We start from the raw sequence: 22,648 nt of genomic DNA, 5'->3' as shown, positions 1-22,648 counted from the left end.
CAAGGGGGGTGCTGCATGGTGGTGCAGAGTGGGGTACGGTACCAGAGGCACTGTACAGTGGCATAGAGGGGAAAGAGAGGTGCTCTGTGGTGGTGCAGAGGGGTGTACCGGGGGTGCGCTGCCTTGCGGCATGGGGAGGGAGGGAACAGAAGGCGCTGTGGGGTGATGCAGAAGGGTACTCGGGGGGCACTGTGTGGTGACGGAGAGTAGTGTGTGGTGCTGTGTGGTAGCATGGGGAAGGGGAGTAGGGGGGTGCTCTGTAGTGACACAGAGATATGGTACTGGGGTGCTCTGTGTGGTGGCACAAATGGGGGTACTGGGGGGTGTTGTGTGGTGGCACAGGGAGAGGATAGCGGGGGGGTGTCGCTGTATGGTGGTACGGAGGGGCGAGTACGGGGGTTTTGATAGCTGCTTTCAACTACCTGAAAGGGGGTTTCAAAGAGGATGGCTCTAGACTGTTCTCAATGGTAGCAGATGACAGAACGAGGAGTAATGGTCTCAAGTTGCAATGGGGGAGGTTTAGATTGGATATTAGGAAAAACTTTTTCACTAAGAGGGTGGTGAAACACTGGAATGCGTTACCTAGGGAGGTGGTAGAATCTCCTTCCTTAGAGGTTTTTAAGGTCAGGCTTGACAAAGCCCTGGCTAGGATGATTTAACTGGGACTTGGTCCTGCTTTGAGCAGGGGGTTGGACTAGATGACCTTCTGGGGTCCCTTCCAACCCTGATATTCTATGATTCTATGATTCTATGATTGGCAGTGTGGAGGGGGGTATGTGGTGCGGAGTAATGGGGGGTGCTCTGTGGCAGCACAGAGGGGAATTATGGGGTACTGTGTGGCAGCACAGGGAGGGGATACCGGGGGGAGCCGCTACCTGGCAGCGGGGAGGGGGTGGGGGTACGGGGGTGCTGTACGGCAGCGTTGGGAGGGGTTGTGCTGCGGAGGAGTACTGGGGGGGTGCTGTGTGCTGGTGCGGGAGCGGGGAGTGAGGAGCGCACGGAGGGGTCCTGGGGAGGGTCGCTGTGTGGGGGCGCGGAGGAGGCTACGGGGGGCGCTGTGTGAGGGCGCGGCGGAGTACCGGGGTGCGCTGTGCGGAGGCGCCGAGGGGGCGGTATGCGGGCCGACTCTGTGCGGGGGCGCGGAGGAGAGCCACGGCGGGCGCTGCGTGGGGGCGTGGAGGGGAGTGACGGGGGGCGCTGCGTGGTTGGCGGGTAAGCGGGACGCGCCGTGCCGTGCCGGTTTTGCACTGAGGAGACGTTGCTCTTGGGTTGCTCTGGTCCTAGTTTCCCTCCGACGCGGCGAGGCCTACCCTTTAAGAGCCTGGGGTGGGGCCATACTTGCTGCAGGAACCTGCCCTTTAAGGATCATCCGAGCCTCCGAGGCCGCCTGGAGCCGGCTGCTGCGGACCCGCTGCTGTCGGACCTCGAGCCGGCCCGGCTCCGCCATGGTTTCGTGGATCATCTCCCGGCTCGTGTTGTGAGTGCGGGGGTGGCTCTACAGCATCCCGGCCCCTTGCAGCCTGCGGAGCCGCGGGTCGCACACCAGGGCCGGGAGACCAGCCCGCGCTGCGCCCCTCAGAGCCAGCGGCTCTGGGGACCTGTAAGAATTGCGGAGTCAGCCGCAGCCTCTGGCGGCGGGCGTGTCGGGGCGCTGCGAGGCCGGGGTGTGTGGGGTGGGGAGGCTCCGTGGGCTTGGTGCTAGCCCCTCTTTCTCGAGAGCTCCAAGCCCTCGCCACACGCAGAGCGACACCGCCCCCCAGCCGCTCTGCAGCCCGAAGCCCGCCTTGCCGGGCATCCGCAGGCATTAGCTGCGTCTGGCAGGGGGCTCTGGAGGCTATTCGGGAACAGCGAGGGGGGGCTGTGAATTTTAGACGGGGTCCCTGTCAGCACCCCCTTCTCGTAGGAACGAGAGAGATAACTCAGCCCCTCCGCGAGAGTCATCCTGAAAATAGATGAGCGCTGGGAGCTTTATAGGTCAAAGCTAACCCATTAAACCTGGCTGCTTGGTTGTCAGCAGTGCCAGCTCAGCACTTGGGCACTGTGCCCATTGCATGAAATGCAGCAAAATTCTTTACTAATGTACATTTCTGAATAGTCTTGAGGTGAATCACTTTGTAATGTGCATTTCATAGTGGTATAATCCCCACTATCCCCAGCTGCGAGAGGCCTGGAGAGAGAGACAGTGGTAGAAAATTCATGGAGCTGAGACTTTTTAGATATAAAAGGAGGGTTTGGTGCCAGTGGAACTGCTCTAGGTGAAAGACTGAGGCGGCTTCAGGCAGGCTGTGAGCACTCTAATAACTGAATCTTATTTCTGAGATCAAAGGATGGGCTAAGGGAGGTGGGGGGACCAAATTAAGATGAGGTGTTGAGATCCGCGAGGGGAGGAGCATCAAGTGAATAAGAATGCTGAATAGTTCTCATGGGCTCTGTTTTATTCCAGGCTAATATTTGGCACTTTGTACCCTGCATATTCCTCTTACAAGGCCGTGAAGACGAAAAACGTAAAAGAATATGTAAGTGTGAGTTGCCATGTTGTGTTCCCACTGGCAACCTCCCCCCCCCCCCACCTGACTCTCATCCTGTTTTCAAGAATACCATACCACCCAAGATCCTCCCCCTCCTGAGACCAGCCTTTTTCCTTCTCTGTATGGGACAAAGCATATCTCCTGTCATTTGGGTGTGTGTGGTGAGCTAGAGGCCAGTCCCACAAGGCTAGGTGCGGATGGAGTATATTCAGACTCTGCCTTGCTAAGTTCAGACACTGACTTCCTCTGACTTTGCTGCTCTGCATCTCTGTTTGCCCATCTGTAAAATGAGAATGCCAGCCTCACAAGCCTGTGAAGGTTAGCCGTTGCTGACCATAATGCTTTACCAGACATTTCCAAGAGAATTCTGCTCACACAATTGGGGCCAGATTTTCAAAGGAGCTCAGCTCCCATTTAAGCATTAGAACAAAGGGATAGGTTTTCAGAAGAGCTCAGCATATTGGGTGTTGAGCTCTTTAGGCATTTTGGCTACAAGTGTTACAGGGGAGCAGTTGGCTACCGCAAGCTTGAAAATCTGGTCTATGTTTAGGTACCCATAAGGAAGCAGAGCTTTCCTGAAAATCAGGCTGAAATCGTGGGTGCTGAGCACTTGAACATGTGGCTCAAACAAGGTTCAAAAAAGAATTGGATAAGTTCTTGGAGGATAGGTCCATCAGTGGTTATTAGCCAGGATGGGCCGGGATGGTGTCCTAGCCTCCGTTTGCCAGAAGCTGGGAATGAGCTACAGGGCCTGGATCACTTGATGATTACCTGTTCTGTTCATTCCCTCTGGGGCACCTGGCACTGACTACTGTCAGAAGACAGAACACTGGGCTAGATGGACTCTTGGTCTGACCCAGTAGGGCCATTCTTATGCTTATTGAGAGGAAGGGGTGGAGGATATTAGTCTATTCTAATGAGGTCAAACAGCAAAGTCCTGGCAGCAGGGACCAGATTGAGCTGGCAAGTAGTGCTGTATCAAAACAATACTTCTCTGGTGGCGGCACCATTTAAGTTTCCATTTAAAACCCTTTATGTTTCTGGTCCTGAAGGAAACGTGCCCCCATACATGGATGTCACACTGATTCTCTGCAGACAGACAGATATCTTGGAACAATATCATTTTAAGAAGGGTGAGCAGCTCCAGAGTTGACAATTTAGTTGTCCAGATAATTCTATTAAAAGTATCCAGGTACTCAAATTTGTCCAAATTGTAGGCTAATGTGTTACCCTGGCTTATTGACAGATTTGGAACAAAATGAGATGATGCCATGGAAAGAAGCTGATTTGGCTGGAGTTTTCAGATCCTAAATCTAGTTTGGCAGGAGAGATGGTGAAAGAGTGAAAATATGGTATAATCTGAAAGCGTTTCAAAGTCCAAATAGATGAGATGGTTTTCCCCTCCCCTCTTCATTGGAATATGGCTCTCTAGCCCTTTTCTTCTGCCTCCTTTTGTTACTCTTCAGTCTTCTCAGTCTTCTTTAGTTTTCCTTTTGTAGGTCGGATGATTTATTCTGCCCCATTTCTTCTCTTGAATAAGAGGCTTCTGTGAGGCTGGATTTTCTCCAGTTTCCTTTTAGGGCTTATTTCTCTTTAGTCTCCCGACCCTGGTGGCTTCTGACCATGGTGTTGCAGTGGTTTGGGATGTGGACTTTCCAGCAGCAAGCAATGAGTCTCCTGATTGGAGGCATGGTGCTCCTCTGAGCATTTCAGAACACCACCTCAGTGGGAGAGGTGATATCTGGCTGGTATTTGGGTGGAATCCAGTCCCCCTTTACTCTTCTTTGCCTGCTTCAGTGCTGCTCTAAGAGGAGCAACAACATTGGTGAGTAGGACACTGGTGTGGTGGAGTTGTTGTCTGTGGTGTGACTTGTGGTTCTCCTACTTGCAGAACTGCAGAGCCGGGAATGGTATCAACAATGAGTGCTACAGAACCTAGTTCTGCAATGTCTCCTCATTTTTCTTCAGCCTTCTAAAGTTATATGGAGCTTTGCCTATTGAATCCAGCCCACATCAGTGGTGTCAGTTTGAGGGAGAAATGGGTTGTGGTGGAGCAATGTAGAATTAAATGGCACACATTAAATGAATTAAAAAACATTTTACATTTGTGCATTTGATTTTTTTTTTCCCTTCCTAAGTATAGTACTTTGTACTTGTGGTTAGATGTTTGGCTGTGTGTGTGTGTGTGTGTGTTTGTGTGTTTTCCTGAGTGCCATCCTAGCTTTATGCAGACAGCTGGCACAGCAGACCTTGAGCGAACTGCCCAATGACCACAAGATCCATTAAGGTGTGAAGGCACTAGGCCTGGTTTATTGTCGACAAAGCACGGTAATAGCACCTGGCAGACTTTACGAGGATGCTAAGACATATGCCCATGACAGTGGATGCAGTTTAGTGAATGGCAGGACTTTTCATTCCCCCCTTGGCTGGACAAAGATACATCCTTTGAGATACATTTTTATACCTTGATACAAACAAGTTATTACTGCCTCTGACATAGTTAGTTAGTTCCCTCTGATGTGGCTAGTTATTACCCACTATCTTGTACATGTTGGTTTGATTAAAACATTTTTATTACATACTGTTATCCTGACCTCATTTTTTAGGAGAGGTCAGTGTGTTCCTGTTAATCTTGGGAAATGTTTTTGTACCATCCATGATATTGGGATGTTCTGGTACCACTTGATATCGGAATGCGTGAGTACTCTGTGCTTAGCACTTTTTAGGAATGTGTATTTCTGCAATATCAATCCTGTTCTTCCCAGATTTTGTGAGCAAGTCCTGCTTTATACCAGGCCTGTGATACAAGGGCTTATGTTTCAGGTTCTCTTCCGACTACATTTCCCCGCTTTTTGTCTTTTTAGGGGGAGGATGTTTACCCATCGACCCGGAAAAGCATAATGCATGGACTGAAGATGACCCAGTGGGCTAAACACTGTTATGTGGCCATCTTACTTTATTACCCAACTGATTTGGCTCATAATTGTTTTCAGCTTTGTGAAACTGGGCCTTTTTACAGCATTAAGTATTACTGGTTTGGACTTCAGACTGTTGGCACATAACAAATGTGGTCAAGTAATGAGCTAATTTTTAGTTCTGTTATCAGTTCTTCTTTATCTATCAAGATGAGGTTTCATATAGAATTCCCCCATGTTGGATGCAACGTTTCAAATTAAGAAATTGTCATTTCTAATATTTAGAAATTCCAAGGATATCCTAATATTGCCAGCATGAGACCTGTTATTCAATAGAAGTATGTTAAATGAATGTGTTATTGGAAAGTCAAGCACTTGAAAGTTAGGAAATGCTGTTGTTGCCCTATCGATCTGAATAGCTGGCACTTTTAAATGTTTGACTATGCAACTTTAATGTTTATAGTATAGAGTTTTGGCTTATAATTTTTAAAGTGCCTAAAAGAGTGGTGCTCTAAAGAACACAATTATATTTATTTTTTTCAATTAGCAGTCTGCCAATTATTTAAAACAAAATACAAAACTAGTCCTTGGTTTGAAAAGCTCAGTCTAAAAAATAGACAACATTGGCAAAGGAAAGAGAAAAGAGAAGAATTTTTACCTGTACTCATCTCACTTTTTTTTTTTTTTTTATTCCTGTCTTACATGGCCGATTTACCTTACTTGTCCCACTGTCACCCACTTGCCCAGTGCTTTTTCTTTTAGTTTGTAGCTAACTCAGCTTGTCCCTTTTCTCCTGTTTTTGCAAACAATGATCCCTAGCTTCCCTCCTGGCTTTTTCTCCCACCAAGCAATTGCCTTCTGCCTCTGCAGCACTGAACAGTCCAAGCAGTTAACAGATGGTTGACTCTGTTAACATCAGTGCAGCCTCTAGTTGTGTGCAGTCATCTATTCTGGTGTGGCCCAACAATTTCTGTCTTTTGGGGGGGCAATGATTGGGATGAAGCAGCCCAGTTTCGTTAAAGGAAAACTGTGTGTCTTTTGATGTAGAAATTTTAGTCAACAGAATAGTGGGTAAAGGAGAATCAGTCACTACACCGGATCCTCGCTAGAACGTGGGGTTTGGGATCCTTGTGCGGTACCGCGTTAATGTGGGAACCGCATTACCATGGATCCCAATTTAAATATTGGGATCCATCGCCGCGACCACGCTATATGCAAATCCGCACTCTAGCGATGTGCGCTCTAGCAAGGGTCCACTGTATAACTTAACTTGAGCTTTCAGAATGGCTTTGATAAAGCCTCTTGCAAGGGGCTATTGAGGAACTAATTATGAAGATCTATCAGAAAATAAGAGTAGGAATACATAAGAATGGCCATACTGGGTCAGACCAAAGGTCCATCTAGCCCAGTATCCTATCTTCCGACAGCGGCCAATGCCTAGGGTTGCTAACTTTCTAATTGCAGAAAATTGAATGGCCCTGCCCCACCACTTCTCTGAGGTCCCACCCACTCCACCCCCCCCCCATTGCTCTTTCTCCTCCACCCTTGCTGACTTGCTCATTTTCAACAAGCTGGGGCAAGGGGTTAGGGTTCCTGAGGGGGTGAGGACTCTGGCTGGGGGTGTGGGGTCATAGAATCATAGAATATCAGGGTTGGAAGGGACCTCAGGAAGTCATTTAGTCCAACCCCCTGCTCAAAGCAGGACCAATCCCCAACTAAATCATCCCAGCCAAGGCTTTGTCAAGCCTGATCTTGAAAACCTCCAAGGAAGGAGATTCCACCACCTCCCTAGGTAACCCATTCCAGTGCTTCACCATCCTCCTTAAGAAAAAGTTTTTCCTAACATCCAACCTAAACATCCCCCACTGCAACTTGAGACCATTACTCCTTGTTCTGTCATCTGGTACCACTGAGAACAGTCTAGATCCATCCTCTTTGGAACCCCCTTTCAGGTAGTTGAAAGCAGCTATCAAATCCCCCCTTATTCTTCTCTTCTGCAGACTAAACAATCCCAGTTCCCTCAGCCTCTCCTCATAAGTCATGTGTTCCAGTCCCCTAATCATTTTTGTTGCCCTCTGCTGGATGCTTTCCAATTTTTCCACATCCTTCTTGTAGTGTGGGACCCAAAACCGGACACAGTACTCCAGATGAGGCCTCACCAATGTCAAATAGAGGGGAACGATCACATCCCTCGATCTGCTGGCAGTGCCCCTACTTATACAGCCCAAAATGCCGTTAGTCGTCTTGGCAACAAGGGCACACTGTTGACTCATATCCAGCTTCTCGTCCACTGTAACCCCTAGGTCCTTTTCTGCAGAACTGCTGCCTAGCCATTCGGTCCCTAGTCTGTAGCAGTGCATGGGATTCTTCTGTCCTAAGTGCAGGACTCTTCATTTGTCCTTGTTGAACCTCATCGGATTTCTTTTGGCCCAATCCTCTAATTTGTCTAGGCCCCTCTGTAGCCTATTCCTACCCTCCAGCGTACCTACCGCTCCTCCCAGGTTAGTGTCATCTGCAAATTTGCTGCAGGTGCAGTCCACGCCATCCTCCAGGTTATTAATGAAGATATTGAAGAAAAGTGGCCCCAGGACCAACCATTGGGGCACTCCACTTGATACCGGCTTCCAACTGGACATGGAGCCATTGATCACTACCCATTGAGCACAATGATCTAGCCAGCTTTCTATCCACCTTATAGTCCATTTCTCCAGCCCATGCTACTTTATCTTGCTGGCAAGAATACTGTGGGAGACCGTATCAAAAGCTTTGCTAAAGTCAAGGAATAACACATCCACTGCTTTCCCCTCATCAACAGAGCCAGTTATCTCGACATAGAAGGCAATTAGGTTAGTCAGGCATGACTTGCCCTTGGTGAATCCATGCTGACTGTTGCTGATCACTTTCCTCTCCTCTAAGTGCTGCAGAATTGATTCCTTGAGGACCTGCTCCGTGATTTTTCCAGGGACTGAGGTGAGGCTGACTGGCCTGTAGTTCCCTGGATCCTCCTTTTTTAAAGATGGGCACTACATTAGTCTTTTTCCAGTCTTCCGGGACTTCCCCGATCGCCATGAGTTTTCAAAGATAATGGCCAATGGCTCTGCAATCTCATCCGCCATCTCCTGGGATCTGGGGTGGGGCTAGGGATGAGGGGCTTGGGGTGCAGAAGGGGGCTATGGACTGGGGCCGAGGGGTTTGGAGTGCAGGAGGAGGGCTCAGGGTTTGGGTTTGGGGTGTGGGAGAGGGCTGTGGCCAGGGGATTGGGGTGCAGGAGGAGGTGTGGGCTCTGGGCAGTGCTGACCTCAGGCAGCTCCCAGGAAGAGGCGACGTGTCTCTCCAGCTCCTAGGTGGAGGCATGGCCAGGGGCTCCACATGCTGCCTCCGTTGCAGGTGCTGCCCTCACAGCTCCCATTGGCTGCGGTTCCCGGCCAATGAGATCTGCAAAGCCGGTGCTTGGGGCGGCACCCGCGGGCAACGGCAGCACATTGAGCCTCCCTGGCTGCCCCTCTGCCTAGGAGCCGGGCATGCCGGCCGCTTCCTGGGAGCCACGTGAAGCCGGGCAGGGAGCCTGTGTGTCCCGCAGCACCACCAACTGGAGTTTTAATGGCCTGGTCAGTGGTGCTAACCGGAGCTGCCAGGGTCCTTTTTTGATTGGGTGTTCTGGTCAAAACCCGGACACCTGGCAACCCTATCAATGCCAAGTGCTTCAGGGGGAATGAACAAAAGAGGTAATCATCAAGTGATCCATCCCCTGTCACCCATTCCCAACTTCTGGCAAATAGAGGCTAGGGACGTCAAATAAATGGCCAATTTGCAATATGACAAAAAGTTAAGTGGGACACCCTAAAGTTCTATATTGAGATGAATGGTATTCAGTACACTGTGGAGGTGTCTGTCAGCTGTGGCTCCATAGTTGAGGCTGAGTTGAGGTTTGCAGGAATTCACTCTTATGTATAAGGATATGCTGTATTTTTCTCCAAAATTACAGCACTTATCTGTTGAGCATAGGATGAATTTTCTTAAAGACTTTACAAGTAAATCCATTAATTAGTTTGAAATAAAATTAAATTAAGGTGGTTCTTTAAGAAATTTAGCATCCTAGATCAGATCTTATTTTTCTTTCTCCCACATGGTCTTAATGACACTCTTCAAACTTACTTCACCGCATAACCTTCTTATAGATAATTCCACACAGAATTTCCCCTATTTCACAATGGCTACCATCTGCCATTCTTCTCAGTGGCATTGAGACTATAAGTTGCCTTTAGCAAAGATGGCCACTGCCTCCATTTATGTGCTTCTTGCAGTGCTTCTCTCTACCTCCTGACAACACAGGAGGGCTACCATCTTCCCTGAGGGCATCTTGACTTCTCTCCTATTGGAAACAATGGGAGTTAGTGATAATTTTGAAAAAGGGCAACACTTTGGGAGTTTCTCTGAAGGAGAAAACTTTATTCTTCAGTCTCTAACAGATATTCTTTCATTTATGAATAATAGCAAAAAGTGGTAATTAATCCTAAATATGTCTTTTCAAAAATTGCCCAGTGCACAAATTCAACAGGGAGGGGAAAAATTGTTAGCCCTAGAGTGTCTAAAAGCAGTCAGGATCCACAAAGAAATATGTCCCTAAAAGTTAAAATAATTAAAAAAAAAAATCACCAGAAATATCCCATGGTAATAGTTTCTATGGGTTTCTTGTTCAATGTTCATTTATAAAACTTGAAAATTCCCAAACAAACTACATCAAAGATGGAATTAAGGTTTAGAGTACATATCGATGGTTTAGAGTAAAAGTAGCAACATGCCTGTAGTACTGTACATGTCTCCAAGCATGACAAATCCAGGAAATTCAGGGTCAAAATTAAAATTAGAAGGAAATCCAAACATGTTGTGATTTGTGGCAAAAAGAAAAATCTAATGTTCAGTCAAAGAGTCTTGATCTAGTTTGGGACTACAAACATTAAAATTCTGTAATCCTTTGGTTATTTCTGGTGTCACTACATAATAGAGTTAAGGTTGTTTGGGTGTTCCTGGCTATGTATTTGCATATCTTAATTTGTTTGGATTTTTTTTAAGGTTAACCTTAGCTGACAATTTCCTGTGTTCATTATTTCATGTTTTATGGATAATTATAACATCCATTTAATGTGTTCTATCCTAAATTACTGATACATTCCCTCATCCTTAGGATAAAATTAACATCTTGATGTGACCAGTCATTTGACAAGGAAAAAATCCCAGTTTTTGGGTTGCATCCTAGTGTTTGTGGTTTTTGGTTTCTAATGGAATAGCTGTCCTTTTACAGGTGAAGTGGATGATGTATTGGATTGTGTTTGCCTTCTTCACCACAGCAGAAACGCTCACAGATATTGTTCTTTCCTGGTGAGTATCCTGGCTGTTCTTTCCATATGGGGAAAGGAGGGAAAGCTCTCAGACACTCTTCTAGAATCAGCTGCTGTGAAATACAGGAGGAAGGGTCCTCTCCACTAAAGGACTTTTTTTGTAGCCATTGTGGCTGGAAGCTTCAACTTAGCCATAAATGCCTCGTGGGCTTCAGAGCCTGAGCTCCAGCCTGAGCCACAACTACAAACGCTGTCTACACAGCTACAAACCCAAGTCTATGGAGACATACCCAGAGAGACCTCCAGGAGGTGTGTCCCAGAGGTTCAGGAAGGACTCTGTTCCATTGCTGGCCTTGTCATGTTGATTCTATTCCATTTCCGAATCTTCTCTTTACTAATCCTATCTATTTTCCATTTGGACTATCTGTATCTGTCTCTGACCTGCTCTTGATTCCAGCTTCTCCATCTCTCTCAGGTTTCCGTTTTATTTTGAGTTGAAAATCGCATTTGTGATCTGGTTGCTCTCTCCTTACACCAAGGGCTCCAGCGTCCTCTACAGGAAGTTTGTGCACCCAACGCTCTCCAATAAAGAGAAGGTACTTTTCTATTGCCATGGCTATTGACCTGCCCTGGAAGTTGCGTGACTTTTGACCCTTTTAGACCATGATAAAGATCCTGAGGCATCAAGTCATACTTGTGCTGCCTACTTCTCTAAAGCAAGGTGGCTAAAGTGCACCCTGTGGAGTATTGCAACGTGATCTGTAGTAGTTGTAATTTTTAGTATAGATGTGTGGCTTGCAAATGTGATGGGTTCCCACATGGACTGCTCTAGCAGCTAGACTGTTTGAATCAAGATGGAAGCTATGCATTCTAGAACCTGTAGCCTGTGCAGGCTGCAATTTTATATTATTGGTGGGCACTGCTCTCCTCCATTTTATGTAAATTAGATATAGTTCACTGCTTTTTGACAAGTTGCAAATGCAACCCTCCACTGGGTGCAAGCCTGTGAGTGACAGAAGTAATACCCAGTAGCTGGTGCCATTGGTCTTGGAGAAAGGTGCCTGATGAGCTTTTGGTTTTTAATGGGGAGGAACTCTGTCCATGCTTGTAACCAGGAATCTAAATGTTGGGTTTCCCCACTTCTTTCCTAGGAGATTGATGAGTATATTACCCAGGCCCGTGACAAGAGCTATGAAACCATGATGCGAGTCGGCAAGAAAGGTTTAAACTTGGCTGCCAATGCAGCAGTTACTGCAGCTGCAAAGGTAACACAACTGTGTGCTGCATCCACTTCTTTAGCCTCTGAGACGCCAGTCTGCCCCCAGCAGGATAACTTCCATAGGAACATAGGATTGAAAGAGACCTCCTTGGTCATCAAGTGCATTGTCCTGCTATCAAAGGCAACCATGTCATATAATTCCATTCATAAACTTATCAAATTCTGTTTTAAAATTATTTAAGTTCCTGTTGCTGTGTCCCTCAGCTGATTCCCTGTTGGTTTCGAGGGAAGCTGGTGGGTACTGCTGACCTCACTCTCCTCCTGCCTTTCTCAGTTTGCATTATTCTTCACACAGTACTTCATCTTCAGGAGGGAATGAGGGGGAGATTGCCCCGGCGCAGTCTTCTTTCCTGTTGGCTTCTGGAGCATGCATGTCTCTTCCTCTTGAGTCTCTTTGTGGAGAATGGGACATTTCCCGGTCCTTCCAGTTTGTCTCTGTGAAGAATCCCAGATGACAGAAGCCATGTATGGGGTATCCATGGCACTAACTGTTGTGTCCTGTTAGGGTCAGGGAGTTCTATCTGAGAAGCTGAGGAGTTTCAGCATGCAGGACTTGACTCTGATCCGGGATGAAGATACTGTGCATCTACAGAGCCCGAAGCCACAGCTGCGCACCTCCACTAGTCGCCTTGAAACCATTGAGGATTCAGGTACATAGTACTTCTGTTAGGCCATTCTATGAGGTCCTGAACAACAGGGGTAAGGGTAGTGTATCAAGGCTTCAAGATGGTGGGAAGTGCTGCCAAAGCTTTAGATTTTATGTTTTGAATGCTGCATGTAACACAGGCGTATGAATTGCCTGTTACTTGGGGAAAGAGATTTTTGGAGCAAGTTCCCTTCCAGATGAATCTGCTGTCGTACCTGGATATTTTTATTTTTAAAATAAATCTATTTAAAATTAAATTTGAAAATATGACAGCCTACATTAATAGATTATAGTAAATTTAGACATTAGTCATTTAAATTCCTGAAAAAATGTTCATACAATACGTGTCCATTATCAAAGTTTTAAAGAATGCCACATCACTGAACTGGTGGAAGTTGCCAGCTATGCACCTTGAACCATAGTGTTCTTTAAAGTACTAAACTAGCGCTTTCAGTAGTAGCCTCTTCTGGAGGTACAAAGAGAATTCTCTTCATTTCAGTTTATTCAATGAGTGCAGTTCAATGTCTAGTTCCTTCAAGGTTAAAAAAACAATGGGAAAGTGCAAAAGCAGGAAAGCTTGTTTTTCTTTTCCAATCTAAGAGTAAAAACTGGGGGTTAGAGTATGAGCTCTACTAATTCTAAAATCTTGAAGGACATGGTGAACAGAAATGATAGATCAGTTCACAAATTACAGATAATACCTTCCTTCTTTGCTTAATCAGTTTCAAATGCAAAACCTATGATAAACTTTTTTCTTGTGTATCCAGCACATTTAAGGTAGCTTTCTTAAACGTGATTTGTCAAGTTCTATTAAAAATGCGCAAAAACAGCAAGTTAAAAATCAATCCTCTAGTAAATAAGTGCATCATTCACTATTTTCTAACATAAAAGAATGTAAAAAATTAAGAGTCTGAAAAATGTTTTAAACTGTAGCAGCTTAAAGTAAATGTGTATAGCTATAGAATATCCTCCTTAGCAAAAGTACCAATTTTAGTCTGCAGTTGTGTTTTAATGGTTATCAGTCAATGAGAATCAACCCCTCTTTAGGAAAATAACTAAAAGGTAAAAATGCAAAATGATTATTTAAATCAAGATTTCCTGCTTTCTGATTTAAATCATGAGGAAAGTCAGTGATTTAAATTGTTTGATGCAAATCAATCCACCCTGGTTAGAGGGCATGAGTAGTCTACATTTTCCCCATCCTTCCCAGATTATGGGCATGTTTGCACACTCTTGGGTGTATCCCCCAGGCCCTGAGTAAGAGCTGCTGACACCTCTGTCTCCTCCTGACAGCCCTGATTGGGAGCCCCTTTTGGATGGACTTGGTACTGAAACATATAAAAGATGTTTTTGTTTTCTTCTCGTCTTTAGCTGCTTCTTGTTACTCCTCAGGAGAAGAGGCCAGTGTGTCTCATAGGTCAAATGGAGCCCAATCTGATTCTAGAACAGAACCTTCAGATGAGGATGCAGGAGACAAAACACCGAAACGCACCCAGAGCCTCAAAGCTCCTAAGAAAGTTACAAAAGCTGAGGTGAGCTGGTGTATAGATGACTATGAGCTGCCAATGTGATATGGCTGTGAAAAAAGCTAATGCGGTTTTGGGATGCATCAGGAGAGGCATTTCCAGTAGGGATAAGGAGGTTTTAGTACCATTATACAAGGCACTGGTGAGACCTCACCTAGAATACTGCGTGCAGTTCTGGTCTCCCATGTTTAAAAAGGATGAATTCAAACTGGAGCAGGTACAGAGAAGGGCTATTAGGATGATCCGAGGAATGGAAAACTTGTCTTATGAAAGGAGACTCAAAGAGCTTGGCTTGTTTAGCCCAACTAAAAGAAGGTTGAGGGGAGATATGATTGCTCTCTATAAATATATCAGAGGGATAAATACCGGAGAGGGAGAGGAATTATTTAAGCTCAGTACCAATGTGGACACAAGAACAAATGGGTATAAACTGGCCACCAGGAAGTTTAGACCTGAAATCAGACGAAGGTTTTTAACCATCAGAGGAGTGAAGTTTTGGAATAGCCTTCCAAGGGAAGCAGTGGGAGCAAAAGATCTATCTGGTTTTAAGATTCTACTTGATAAGTTTATGGAGGAGATGGTATGATGGGATAATGGGATTTTGATAAGTAATTGATCTTTAAATATTCAGGGTAAATAGGCCAAATCCCCTGAGATGGGATATTAGATGGATGGGATCTGAGTTACCCAGGAAAGAATTTTCTGTAGTATCTGGCTGGTGAATCTTGCCCATATGCTCAGGGTTTAGCTGATTGCCATATTTGGGGTTGGGAAGGAATTTTCCTCCAGGGCAGATTGGAGAGGCCCTGGAGGTTTTTCGCCTTCCTCTGTAGCATGGGGCATGGTTGACTTGAGGGAGGCTTCTCTGCTCCTTGAAGTCTTTAAACCATGATTTAAGGACTTCAGTAGCTCAGACATTGGTGAGGTTTTTCATAGGAGTGGATGGGTGAGATTCTGTGGCCTGCGCTGTGCAGGAGGTCGGACTAGATGATCAGAATGGTCCCTTCTGACCTTAATATCTATGACTTCTTGGGCTGATTGGAGCTGGTTTGTACAGTTGAAATTATAGTAAAGAACAGAATTATCAGTTAGGTGGCAAAGTTTGCAGATGATACAAAATTACTCAAGATAGCGAAATCCAAAGCTGACTGTGAAGAGTTACAAAGGGACCTCGCTAAACTGAGTGACTGGGCAACAAAATCCCAGATGAAATTCAGTATTGGTAAGTGAAAAGTAATGCCTATTGCAAAACATAATTCCAGTTATAAATAAAAAAACAATGGGGTCTAAATTAGCTGTTCCACTCAAGAAAGAGATCTTGGAGTCATCAAAGATAGTTCTCTGCAAACATCTGCTCAATGTGCAGTAGCAGTCAAAAAAAAAAAAATTCAACAAAGGGGGGCAGAGAATAAAATGGAAAATATCATAAAGCCACTATATAAATTCATGGTATGCCCACACCTTGAATGCTGCATGCAGCTATGGTCGCCTCATCTCAAAAAAGATATAGTAGAATTGGAAAAAAGTACAGAGAAGAGAGGCAAAAATAATTAGGAGTATGGAACAGCTTCCATATGGGAAAGATTAAGAAGAATGGAACTAGTCAGTTTAGAAAAGAGACGACTAAGGGGGATATGATAGCAGTCTATAAAATCATGAACGGTGTGGAGAAAGTGAATAGGGAAGTGTTGTTTGTTCCTTCACATAATACAAGAACCAGGAGTCACCCAATGAAATTAATAGGCAGCAGGTTTAAAACAAACATAAGTACTACTTCCGCAGGTTGACTGTGCATTTTGTGAACTTATTGTCATGGGATGTTGTGAAGGCCAAAACTATAAATGGGTTCAAAAAAGAAGTAGATAAATTCATGGAGAATAGGTCCATCAGGGGCTCTTAGCCAAGATGGTTAGGGATGTGAAACAACGAGACTCCCACTTCCCTGGGACAAAAAGAACAAAGAGTACTTGTGGTACCTTAGAGACTAACACATTTATTTGAGCAAATTTAACAAATTTATATTTCGTGGGCTTAGACCCACTTCATCGGATGCATGCAGTGGAAAATACAGTAGGAAGATATATATTTTACACACACACACAACATGGAAAAATGGGTGTTGCCATACACACTATAATGAGCGTGATCAATTAAGGTGAGCTATTATCAGCAGGAGAAAAAAACCTTTTGTAGTGATTATCAGGATGGCCCATTTCCAACAGTTGACAAGAAGGTGAGAGTAATAGTAGCGGGGAAAAATAAGCATGGGGAAATAGTTTTACTTTGTGCTCTGAAAATTTTCACTACATGCATCTGAAGAAGTGGGTATTCACCCAAAAAAGCTTATGCTTCAATATGTCTGTTAGTCTGTAAGGTGCCACAGGACTCTTCGCCACTTTTACTTTGTGTAATGACCCATCCACTCCCAGTCTTTATTCAAGCCTAATTTAGTGGTGTCCAGTTTGCAAATTAATTCCAATTCAGCAGTCCCTCATTGGAGTCTGTTTTTGAAGGTTTTTTGTTGTAATATTATGACTTTTAGGTCTGTAATCAAGTGACCAGGGAGATTTAAGTGTTCTCTGATTGGTTTTTGAATGTTATAATTTTTGACGTCTGATTTGTGTCCATTTATTCTTTTATGTAGAGACCGTCTGGTGAGGCCAATGTACATGGCAGAGGGGCATTGCTGGCACACGATGGCATATATCACATTGGTAGATGTGCAGGTGAACGAGCCTCTGATAGTGTGGCTGATGTGATTAGGTCCTATGATGGTGTCCCCTGAATAGATATGTGGACAGAGTTGGCAACGGGCTTTGTTGCAAGGATAGGTTCCTGGGTTAGTGTTTTTGTTGTGTGGTGTGTGATTGTTGGTGAGTATTTGCTTCAGGTTAGGGGCTGTCTGTAAGCAAGGACTGGCCTGTCTCCCAAGATCTGTGAGAGTGAGAGATCGTCTTTCATGATAGGTTGTATATCCTTGATGATGTGCTGGAGAGGTTTTAGTTGGGGGCTGAAGGTGACGGCTAGCGGCGTTCTGTTACTTTCTTTGTTGGGCCTGTCCTGTAGTAGGTGACTTCTGGGACAGTTGCTGTCAGGAAACTTTTACTGATAGATCCAGCCTGTGTCTTGAGTCTTAGAAATGCCCTAGATAGATAACTTGATCCTGCTACTCCCCTTTTGGCCTTTTTTCAGATAGTGGATGGTTCTTATGCCTTCCATCCTTCAATCACATCTCTTAGCCTAGCCACACATGAGAATTGGGTGCATTTATGCCTAATATAGTTTCCATTCTAACCCCCTCTTTTCAGATGCTCATAACTCTGAAGCTTTTGTTTTTTGAGCTGAAACTTTCCAAGCTTGGGTTCTTGCTGAAGGTCTCCCCCCACCATTATAATTTGAATTACACATAATAAATAAGTTGTTTCTTCCTTTTATAAAGGTGGGGGCCATTTTTTGCTCCGCCTAACTCAAGCTGCTAAACTTTGAAACATTTAGTGATGGATTGATAATTTCAATTGCACCACTGTAGTAACATTGCATTAACATTTAAACTACAATGTTAAGACTGGGTATGCTGCCCACTAGGGAGTCTAGTTACCTGCTGGGCAAAATGCCTCATCTGATGAGATGCTTGAAACCTGCCTGAATTTCTGATCCTAGAAGCTCCTCTGGCTTGATCCTCCTACTCTCTTCCCGAAAAGGTCCTGTGGCCTAGAACAGTGAGCATAAACTGCTGTGAAGCAGGAGGGCCAGATTCTATTGCAGTTCTCCTATTAATGGGTGTTAAAGGTGATCTATAAAGTGCAGGGGGGTCGGGGGCAAGGAAATAGGGATTGTGCCCTTTCTGCTGCTTCATGATGGGTATAGAAGACAAGGTGCTTTTCAGGAAGGCTTGTTCCTTCTGCTTAGTCTTTCTTCAGAACTTTCAAGTCCAATTTCTGTTTGTTTTGTTGTAGGAATTCTTAGACACTTTTTCAGAAACATGCTTTGGGCAAATTCTCAGCTCTGTCAATGGTGTCAAGTCTTCATAACTCACTGAATCCACTCCTCTCTCTAAGGATCTGGAATAAGATAGGCAATTGTAGCAGAGTGTACAAACTAGTTCAAGACATTAATGGCTCTCTTTCTGGAAGAGCAGGATTGTGGGTACTATTTAGAACCAGAAATAGTTAGACTATTTAGAGTTAGACTGGAATAGAGACTAATGATCAATTTGAAACCTAGTGTCTCTCTCTCCGCCCCCCTTCCCCCAAACCACTCCTAGTCTCAAGGTCCCCTTCTGATTCTTGGGTTTTTCCTATTAAATTTTCCTATGGTTTAAAATATTTTTCATTCCCTGTTGCTGTGGAAATGCCTGACTAATCTAATCGCCTTTTATGATGAGATTACTGGTTCTGTGGATGAAGGGAAAGCAGTGGATGTATTGTTTCTTGACTTTAGCAAAGCTTTTGACACGGTCTCCCACAGCATTCTTGTCAGCAAGTTAAGGAAGTATGGGCTGGATGAATGCACTATAAGGTGGGTAGAAAGCTGGCTAGATTGTCGGGCTCAACGGGTAGTGATCAATGGCTCCATGTCTAGTTGGCAGCCGGTGTCAAGTGGAGTGCCCCAGGGGTCGGTCCTGGGGCCCGTTTTGTTCAATATCTTCATAAATGATCTGGAGGATGGTGTGGATTGCACTCTCAGCAAATTTGCGGATGATACTAAACTGGGAGGAGTGGTAGATACGCTGGAGGGGAGGGATAGGATACAGAAGGACCTAGACAAATTGGAAGATTGGGCCAAAAGAAATCTAATGAGGTTCAATAAGGATAAGTGCAGGGTCCTGCACTTAGGATGGAAGAATCCAATGCACCGCTACAGACTAGGGACCGAATGGCTCGGCAGCAGTTCTGCGGAAAAGGACCTAGGGGTGACAGTGGACGAGAAGCTGGATATGAGTCAGCAGTGTGCCCTTGTTGCCAAGAAGGCCAATGGCATTTTGGGATGTATAAGTAGGGGCATAGCGAGCAGATCGAGGGACGTGATCGTTCCCCTCTATTCGACACTGGTGAGGCCTCATCTGGAGTACTGTGTCCAGTTTTGGGCCCCACACTACAAGAAGGATGTGGATAAATTGGAAAGAGTACAGCGAAGGGCAACAAAAATGATTAGGGGTCTAGAGCACATGACTTATGAGGAGAGGCTGAGGGAGCTGGGATTGTTTAGTCTGCAGAAGAGAAGAATGAGGGGGGATTTGATAGCTGCTTTCAACTACCTGAAAGGGGGTTTCAAAGAGGATGGCTCTAGACTGTTCTCAATGGTAGCAGATGACAGAACGAGGAGTAATGGTCTCAAGTTGCAATGGGGGAGGTTTAGATTGGATATTAGGAAAAACTTTTTCACTAAGAGGGTGGTGAAACACTGGAATGCGTTACCTAGGGAGGTGGTAGAATCTCCTTCCTTAGAGGTTTTTAAGGTCAGGCTTGACAAAGCCCTGGCTAGGATGATTTAACTGGGACTTGGTCCTGCTTTGAGCAGGGGGTTGGACTAGATGACCTTCTGGGGTCCCTTCCAACCCTGATATTCTATGATTCTATGATTCTATGTGTGAAAGACCCACTGAAACAATAGAAAACTTAATGACTATACAGTGGCACTGACAAAACAAAGTTAAATAATATCAAGCAGAAGTCAGATTTTTGAGCAGACTTTGTCCCTTCAGCCATGTTTAAGGGGTCAGCATATTGGATTGAATAGACTCCTTGTGTTCTGACAACCCTTTTTGCTGTGTTGTTGATCTATGCTCCCCCTCCTTTCTGCTCTGTACTGCCCTTCATGAACTGATAGTTTCTCTGTTTTCTTTTGCAGCCTCCACTAAAGAGTGTGAAAGCTCGCCCCAAGAAGAAAGCTGCAGGCTCCATTGCTGCTGGGGAGTCAGCCTAAGGACACCCTCACCCATCTGTCCCAGGATTCCTGTCACTTTGAAGGGACACTTTCCAAAGGAAGGGAGCGGAGATGCATGTACATAACAGCTACTTCTTTGTAGAGCTCATTCCAAGGCAAGGGGGTGACAGGGATTCAGCATGTGGAGTGGAGGATGCACATCCTCAGGAATTATTTAGTCTTCATCTCTCTGTTGGAGAGAATGCTGATCTATTTGTACATAGCCTGTTGCTTTGGGATCCCCTCTCTGCATAACCCTAATAGGGAAACTCTGCTGGAAGAACTGATTATTCTTATTCTTAACATAGCGCAATGTGCCTCAGGTGGCACGTGACCAGGATTCACTACCAAATTTGGTCTGCTGGTTAATTAGGGTTAGAGCCATCCCTTGTGCAGAGGCTGGAACAAATATTTAGGATGGCGCCACTGAAGTTCCATTTGGGGTGGAGAGCTCCCATAAATGTCTTACATCAGCCTGGGCATCCTCCTGAAGCTACTGAGGGGAATTATTGGTAGGAAGTGCCTGTAGCAAAGTGGCTGGTACCAGTTCCTTCGTAATTCAAGCCCATTCTCGTAGGGAAGGGGACTGAAGCAATATGTGGCTCATGCTCTCCAGTTTCATTCATGATTGACTTGTAGGACGAGTGGGATTGTGTCCGGGTTCCAGCATATGCTGCAGATGGACTCTCAGGAAGTGAGGATGAACAGCTCTTTGCTTTTCAGGGAAAAGGAAGAGCAGGGAGGGAGCTGAGACTCCACAGTGGCTAGGAGGACATGAGTGGGTGTGTGAGTGTGTGTGCATGCTGGAGTATATACAAGTGTCTGCTGGAGAACTGACTATTTGGCACTCCTGGAGTTTGTGGTCCAGGTTCCAGAATTGCTTGAATTTTATTTTGGATTCCATAGTCCAATCCAATTCCTGTATGGATGATGTCAAAGGGTGTGTGTGTGAGGCAATGCTGGGGCCAATGAGCCTCTCCTGGCAGTGCTTTGGGTGGACTGTGAGGATGTTACATTCACTCCCAATGGCTGAACTCCACAGCACCCTGATGCTAGTTACCCGAGAACTAATCTGACAAATTCTTTCATTCTAACAGATGACACTGGAAAACCTGGCTCAATGCAGTCTGCAGACTTACTTGAATAAGTGTGAGGTGGAACAAAGCTAGAGGCCCTTCTGTCCCAACTCAGAAGGCTCCAGGAGAGCCAATCCACAGGGCGTGAGAGTTTACAAATAACTAAAGTATGAAAACTTCATTATCCTGATACCAGGACTCCATTCTTCAGTTGGGGGGAAAAATACAGTATTGGGATTGATCAATCCTTCTGCTGCATCTCACTCCAGCCCTTGAACAACTCTTCATATATTTAACAATGTGCCAAATCCATCAGTCTCCTGGAACCTGAGCTACATGTAAGATTCAAGCCAGAAATACGTTTGGATATGGGGTATGTAATGAGGGGGTTGGACGTCAGTAACACTCTCATTTAAAAACAAAACAAAACACCTTTGAGGTGAGTCAATGCAAGCTGTACTGGTCACCAATATGTTGAGAATAGCTGAAGGGATCCCCCCTCCTCTGGGTGAGAACACATCCTAACCTGTACCCATCAGTAGATCTTTCCTAACGTCTCTTGGTGGGGGGGGATCCAGAAGATGTAGGGCCCCTCATATGACTATTATCACTTGACTAATGTCTTGGAGATAAATATTTGGTGGCCTTGATTTTTTCACTGAGATTAGCTGCCAAAGGAGCTTTCCTGCCTATTAAAGACCATTCTCTCTGTAACCCTAATCATTCTCTCTGTGTTTTAGGAGTATGGATTTCCCTCCATTTCTGTAGCCTACTTTCTCACTTCTAAAATTATGGCAGAGTTCTTAGCCTAAACACCTAGTTGTTACATTGTAGGCAGTGTATAGGAACACCCCTGTAGCTTTCTTCAATTGCTTATAACTTTGTCAAGACTGCCACCTTTTGGGCTGAAATTTTGCACATTTGTTCTTGGCCTGGGCATAAATTTTATGAAAAGCTCATCTCTTTCAAATACAAAGAGTGAAGGGATAAAACTTTTGCCATTTAAAAAAAAAAAATTACCACCAAGCATACTGACCAGTTCTAATGTCTTGGTAGGCTGTGGAAGAATCTTTTAATTTGTCAGGGATGCTAGCCCTATGTAATAGATAAGGTGGTCTGGTGAAAGTCCTCTTTGATTTGGCTGAGGCATTAAGATTTACAAACTTGCTTTGTGCATGTGCATTGTATTTTTTTTCCTTAATAATTATCTATCAATGTTTCACTGCTACTGCACTTGCATGTGTATCTGTCTAAATGGAAATTCTCATTCAGGATACAATCTCTTAACATTTTGTGATCTGGAACCGCATAAGAAAGTAAAGGAGTACTTGTGGCACCTTAGAGATGCATCCGATGAAGTGAGCTGTAGCTCACGAAAGCTTATGCTCTAATAAATTTGTTAGTCTCTAAGGTG

At 45.1% G+C, this 22,648-nt stretch overlaps 1 protein-coding gene across 3 annotated transcripts; it reads left to right on the top strand.

Annotated features, from left to right (window-relative positions):
- The first annotated feature begins 1,200 nt into the window (after positions 1 to 1,200).
- REEP2 (receptor accessory protein 2) lies at positions 1,201 to 21,648 on the top strand. Of its 3 annotated transcripts, XR_005294565.2 has the most exons (9): positions 1,201 to 1,477; positions 2,444 to 2,516; positions 10,746 to 10,822; positions 11,258 to 11,378; positions 11,934 to 12,047; positions 12,567 to 12,711; positions 14,079 to 14,239; positions 20,084 to 20,236; positions 21,256 to 21,648. XR_005294565.2 is itself a non-coding variant. In XM_038414372.2 (8 exons), the coding sequence occupies exons 1-8, from the start codon at positions 1,446 to 1,448 to the stop codon at positions 20,156 to 20,158; spliced, it is 777 nt and encodes a 258-aa protein (XP_038270300.1). In that variant the 5' UTR covers positions 1,201 to 1,445; the 3' UTR covers positions 20,159 to 21,648. The 3 variants fall into 3 exon arrangements, 2 of the variants coding, with proteins under 2 accessions (XP_038270300.1, XP_038270298.1); XM_038414372.2 differs by having other exon boundaries at positions 14,100 to 14,239; positions 20,084 to 21,648; XM_038414370.2 differs by having other exon boundaries at positions 20,084 to 21,648.
- Positions 21,649 to 22,648: the final 1,000 nt, after the last annotated feature.

The sequence above is a fragment of the Dermochelys coriacea genome, chromosome 8, assembly GCF_009764565.3.
Source record: "Dermochelys coriacea isolate rDerCor1 chromosome 8, rDerCor1.pri.v4, whole genome shotgun sequence".
NCBI lineage: Eukaryota > Metazoa > Chordata > Testudines > Dermochelyidae > Dermochelys > Dermochelys coriacea.
The sequence above is the reverse complement of the archived record's forward strand: the minus strand, read 5'-3'. Positions and strand labels throughout refer to the sequence as shown.

Bases quoted from the DNA above. Each gene is read 5' to 3' on its own strand.
- REEP2 (XM_038414370.2), top strand. From the start codon at position 1,446: ATGGTTTCGTGGATCATCTCCCGGCTCGTGTT. The intron at 1,478-2,443 runs GTGAGTGCGGGG...GTTTTATTCCAG, and splicing joins ATCATCTCCCGGCTCGTGTT to GCTAATATTTGGCACTTTGT. The intron at 12,048-12,566 runs GTAACACAACTG...GTGTCCTGTTAG, and splicing joins CAGTTACTGCAGCTGCAAAG to GGTCAGGGAGTTCTATCTGA.